Below are 6,000 nucleotides of genomic sequence, written 5' to 3' on the forward strand. Positions count from 1 at the left end.
GAATGACACACTCCAGGCTTGGAGCGACTATTTAAGCTGGGATGGAGGGGGGAAGTGCACTATATTTGAAATATCTGGAGAGCAGCGATGCATTCGTCATGTATTATGATCGAGCGTGGAGCGGTGGGGCAGTGGTTAGCGCACTACACCTCGGTCACGGATTAAAACCGATCCCTAGAACCAATTCAACCAACTCGCCCTGGAACCATCCGTGGTGAAGTATGGTCAAACAACAAAGACCAACGCGGCGTGGGTGGAAGCCTTCATCCAAGCGGTGGGTTGATAAAAGGATCGTAAACGATGAATGATGCATTCAATGTGCACACTCTCTACTCGATGGTATTTAAATAGGCGTGTACAGCGGCAATGATACACTAATTGCGAGGTTATTACGTTTTATGAACCATACTTTATTACGTTGAGGCTTGCACGCTAACGAAACGCGCACCCCCCCCCCAACCAACCACGAGCAAGCAGACAAAGGCGCCCACTGTCATTGCCCTCGCGATCCGCTCATCGTAGTGGGAGCGAGCGCTGTTTGCGAGCACCTATTAAGAAGATTTTGCTGTTCTTTCCTAGATTTTTTTCATGTTTTTGTTCGTTGCCGTTGCACCCGATTCAAGAGCCGCACGGCTCATAGGGCTACACCTAATACATGGAACTGAACTGAAGAGCCAACGCGACACAGACACACGCCCGCTTCAACACAAGGCTTGCCGCACCCAGGCACAGCCTCGGCAAAAAGTGCCCTTGGCACCTCCTGTCGAAGGCAGACACGGCAAGCTGGTTGGCCGGCGGCACAAAACGCCCGGCCGCCTTTGTCTCCCCAGAACCAACGCACCAGGCACTCGTTCGAGGCTGAGGCTACCTAGGGGAGGCGGGTTCAAAAAACAAGAATCTTCACCGATGTTGACCGAGGGGGTGGGCAGCGAAGTCGGGTCGCCTGGGATCCGTGAGACACTGCCGCGCGCACCGCTGATGATGCACCGCACTGCTGCCCGCACTCAACGCGACTCACGCGCAGAGCCCCGTTTAACCCTCTCGATTTGCGAGCGCCTATTTAAGGCCACACCAGACTCGAGTTGCGCACTCAACTCAGCGGAGACCACTCACTCGACCACACACACACAAAAAAACAAAGACCCCTACCCCCGTATAGCCTTGACAGACTGTTGGGGCAAGTGCTGTTTGCGAGCAGCACTTATGAAGTTCGGCACGGCACATCAGGGGGTGGTCAACACCACGCCCGACCGCCTTTGTCTCCCCTGTGCCGATGTATGTACACAGCGCACCGGGTGCTCTTTTGAGGCTGAGGCGACCTCGACGACTCACTCGCGCCAAGTCCAACTTCATCAACCTCGCATCCTCTACCCCGAGCCGTGGGGGGGGGGGGTGAGTGCCATCTTCCAGCACCCCAAACGCGACTCACTCATCCAAGTCAGACGTTTCGCTCGCTCCGAGACTCACCTGGGGTTGCTGCTGTTCCAGTAGACCGAGTGTCTCGCTCCCCCGGCGGTCCCGCTGCCTATGACAGCCGCCCACATCCACACGAGAATGAGCCACATGTCGAGAAGCGTGCGGGCAACAGCAGCAGCAGCAGGAGTTGTAGTAGGAACTGGAGGGTTTTTTTTCAAAGGCGACAAGGAGAGGAAATCTCAGCAAGCCTGAAAGTTCTTGAGAGGTTTGTCCGAGAATTTCTTGGCTACTCTCGCCGCTGGTGGTTGTTGTTGTTGTTGACGACGAGGATGATGCTGCTGCTGCTGATGATGATGTTGCTGTTGCATATAGCAATTTAACAACAGCAGATGTTAAAGCTGTTGTACTCACTCAATCACCGCCCTGCACAGCGCTATTTGACAGAAAAAAATATATATAACGTTTAAAATAGGAAAACAAAGTATATGCCAGCTATCTATACAGCTGAGTTCATCCAGCATCGAGAGAACAAGAAGCGGTGGACTTTGTTTTGTTGTTGTTAAAAAATATTTAAATTCGTCCTTGTCGCTTTCGAAGTCGTGGTGTGTTGCGCGCTTTGCAGTTCACAGCAACGTAGCCGGGGCAGTGTGAGCGCAAACCAAGTAAGTTGCGTGTGTGTCTCTCTCTCCCTGTGTTACTGAGTGGTGGTGGCGATGAGAGAGAGAGAGCGAGAGCAGAGACAGAGACGTAGACGACGAGAAGCCCGGGTCCGCCTTTGTTGAAGAGGACACACACACAGGAGCCCCCCCTGGACACGCACTCTGCACGCGTGGTGCACGCCTCTCGCCTGCACGGAGCGACTGAGCCACTCGGCGCACGTGTCCCGCGGCCCCCGCAAACGCCGGCGCCGGTGCCCCTCACCCCATTGGACGGCGCTCGCGGGCCCGTTGGGCGTGGCCTAAGGCTGGGGAGAGCTGAGCCGTGATTGGTCGCAGAGATGGGGTGGGTGGGAGGGGAGGGGGGAGGGAGCGGTGGTGCAGCGGTTAACGCTGAGCTGCAAAGCTGGCCCGCCCGGGTTCGATTCCCGCTCACGGTCGACACCGGTGACGATTATTTGAGCCGGTCGTGGGCATCCCCTAGGTCGACTCGGCCTCAAATGAGTAGCTGGTGCGGTGCGTAAACATCGCCGCTGGGGAGACAAAGGCGGCCGGGCGTGGTGTTGGCCACCCCACCCCCTTGTGTGCCGTGCCGGCTTTTATAGGTGCTCGCTAACAGCACTTGCCCCTAAAGTCTACAAAGGCTATTCGGGGGATCTTTGTCTTTTTTGCGGTAGTGTAGCGGTTAACGCTACGCTTCGCTACGAACCCGGCGTCCAGGGTTCGATTCCCGCTCACGGCCAACACCGGTGACGATTATTTGAACCAGTCCTGGGCCTCCCCTAGGTCGACTCAGCCTCAAATGAGTATCCGGTGCGGTGTGTAAACATCGCCACTGGGGAGACAAACGCGGCCGGGGGTGGTGTTGGCCACCCACCCCCTTGTGTGCCGTGCCGGCCTTCATAGGTGCCGGCTAACAGCACTTGCCCCAACAGTCTGTTACAGGCTATACGGGGGATCTTTGTCTTTGGGCGAGGAGTGAGGGAGGGGGCGATGAGAGTGGCGCGCGTGATGAAAGGCCCATTGCACGAAACGTCGCCTGTTGTATTTATACATGTTGTGCTTGTAAAACCGCCAACACACGGACGCACACACACTGTTACTGACGAATGTGTTGAATCCGTGTTGATGTTGCTGTGTTATTGGAAATGGTTGAGGGTTTGAGTTGAGTTGCCTTTGATATAGGAGGTGTGGGGAGCTCCAGCAATTAGCGAGTGAGACCTGGACAAAGATACATTTATAATAAAACTACCGCATTACAAGCAAAAAACTAACATGTGTCTGACTTACGCGAGAAAATTAACAATGGGTCGTGATACGAAAGGTATTTGTCATTGCACCGCTGTATGAGGGCATTACATGCGCCGTGGCGGTCATAAGGGGTTGTTTGTGTCATACTGAAACACTACGCTGGTCAGTAGTGCAGGTTTGGTGAAGGAGAGATGCAGGATGGACGACCCGTTCAGCCAACACTCGCCACTGCTCTGAACCGTGGCTGGGAATCTAACATAGGTCACTGGCTCACAGCGCAGTGCGCTAACCACTGCGCCACCGCTCACCTCCAAAAATAAATATAACGGAATAATAGTTCTTCTTGGTGACTGCAGGGATTCATCTTCTCGGTTCTTTCGGTAAAGTCACGTAGAAGGAAATAATAAATTAATAAAAATTTAACATAATAAAATACAATTCTCACGACGTTTCGGCCACCACGTCTGAATTCAGACGCTCTCTTTCCGACAGCCCTGTTCTTCACCTGAGGACGGCTGCTTGCGTTGTGGCCGAAACGTCGTGAGAATTGCATTTTATTATGTTTTATTTGTATTCTTTTATTATTTCCCTTCTACGTGACTTTACCGAAAGAACCAAGAAGATGAATCCCTGCAGTCACGAAAGCTTTAAATCGAGGAATAATAGTTAATGTTATTATGGAGTATATTTTATATTAAATCAATGTTCTCCTTTCATAGTTGTATGGGAAATACACGATTAGCACGGTTGGCTACGTACGGTGCGAAAGAAGTTCATACATGCCTAACGTTTGAAGAAAATGTACAATTAAATTATTGGTTTCTTATGTCAGGGAAATAATGAGTTTGAGCATGTTTTTAAAAGTATTACCTTATTAAAATAGCTTTGCTGTGACATTTCATTCATTTAATAATTATTATTATTAGTCGGTGCCTGCAATTTATTAAAATGCAATTTGGTATTTCTTTGTAATTCAAAAAAAAAATGCAATTCAAATTAAGGGCAAATATTACTCTTTAAAGTAGAAACAAATGCAATGTAGACGGCATACCTATGGCGGTGCGAACTGTAAGTGGAAACATTGTAAAACAAAAATAACATTAGTCTCTCGAAGAAAAAGTAGATATTTACATATACACACGCCGTATTTATTTTTCCAATATTAAGAAAGTAATACAAACACCTAGATCACTTTTACCAATCTACAACGTTCGCGAATAAAACAAACAACTACTACCCCGGAAGTAATCAATCACAGCCAGCTGTCAGTCCACTGCTGGATATAAAGGCCGTGCCGGTCACGGGGGTCGTTGTTTGACCATACTTCACCACTCTGGTGAGCACGGATCGAGTGAAGAAATAATTTCTGCTCGGCACCATTTCTGGAGAGTGCTTGAAAGATAATTGGTGCAAAGTTTACACGACAAGTCTGCACGTTTCTTTTTCAGAGTTCTGCATGGTCTGTTGTGAATAAATACGAAAATAGATTTTTTTTTTATATACCTTCTAAGGCTCTTGGCCGCGTTTATTTAGCTGTTAGCAGTGCGGCTCGCGGAGAGATGTGAACTAGTCTGTGAAATATTCTGGCAGAGTTATGAGTGGAAATAATACATGGTGTATACAGCAAGAAAGAGACAGATCATTTAGCCGAAGACTTTTCCCACCTGCAACAATAGGTCCCTTGGCAAAATTACTATATATACTGCAGTTAATATATACAGTCTATAATGTGGAAACGTTTATATAGTCTCTCAGAGTAGTATTTTTCTTCTGTAACAAGCATACTTTTTTTTGCAAAGGAAAAAAAACACACTTTAACTGAAGTTGAAATATTAAATGCATTTTCTGTGAAGCCAGCTCAAGTTTAATTAATGCGTTGCGTGCGTTAATTGGCGTGGTGTTCCTTGAAAATAATTATAACCCGTACGCTTCAATTTACAAAAAGCGTTTACAAATTGGGTATGAAATGAGTGCGGAGCTGAAAAATGTAAAAAAAAAATCCGGCTTTTATTAAATTCTCACGCTTTGGAGTAAAAAATTCAGAGTGCTTTGCAAGAGCATATATATAAATAAGCCTCCTCTGAAAGCCCCTGCATCATTTACACAGGCTTGATTGGGAATAATGTGCACATTTTCTCCGGAACAAACCGGCACTCGTACATGTGAATGTGGAATTACCACAAATAGCTCAGGGGCTACCAACGTGACAGTTTTTTCACGGCTAAGTTTTATGTCAAAGCATTGCTCTGGAAAGCCAATCGACCGACGGACTAAACGTTTGGAGTATTTGGCTGCTATGAAAGTCCACGCGATGGTAAGCCACTTTGTTGAGCTATATCAATTGTGTCCAGGTTGCTTCTGAAAAAGAGCTGGGCAGATTAGTGGGCCTTCCCTGGTAAAATAAAAAAAACACATTCCTGCGGAGGGAGCTGGTAGGAACGTTGGGTTGTTCGGTCAATGGCCAGGGTCAACGGCGGCGTGGTGTATCCTGCAAATATGGCCGACTGTGAGGGCGGGCACTAGCCGGCGTGAGTAGGTTAAACGTTGAGTTTTATAAGGGCACCACGGGGTGACCAGCCCCTCCCCACCCAGCCCCATCCCTCCCACCCCCCACCCAGCCCCACCCTCCCCACCCTCCCCACCCTCCCCACCCAGCCCCGCTCCACCCTCCCCTCCC

The 6,000-nt window shown here is 49.2% G+C and overlaps 1 protein-coding gene across 2 annotated transcripts in view; it reads right to left on the bottom strand.

The window, feature by feature from the left end:
• The window catches only part of LOC144734912 (ephrin-A5-like), a 188,112-nt gene extending 185,834 nt beyond the window's left edge, over positions 1 to 2,278 (bottom strand). The window contains exon 1 of one of the 2 annotated variants that reach the window (XM_078617358.1): positions 1,468 to 2,278. In XM_078617358.1, the coding sequence (XP_078473484.1) occupies positions 1,468 to 1,565 (98 nt within the window). In that variant the 5' untranslated portion in view covers positions 1,566 to 2,278. The remainder of the gene's footprint in view (positions 1 to 1,467) is intronic. The other variant, XM_078617361.1, reaches the window with a different exon arrangement.
• Between the last annotated feature and the right edge of the window lie 3,722 nt (positions 2,279 to 6,000).

Source organism: Lampetra planeri, chromosome 53, assembly GCF_965212315.1.
Source record: "Lampetra planeri chromosome 53, kcLamPlan1.2.h2, whole genome shotgun sequence".
Classification (NCBI taxonomy): domain Eukaryota; kingdom Metazoa; phylum Chordata; class Hyperoartia; order Petromyzontiformes; family Petromyzontidae; genus Lampetra; species Lampetra planeri.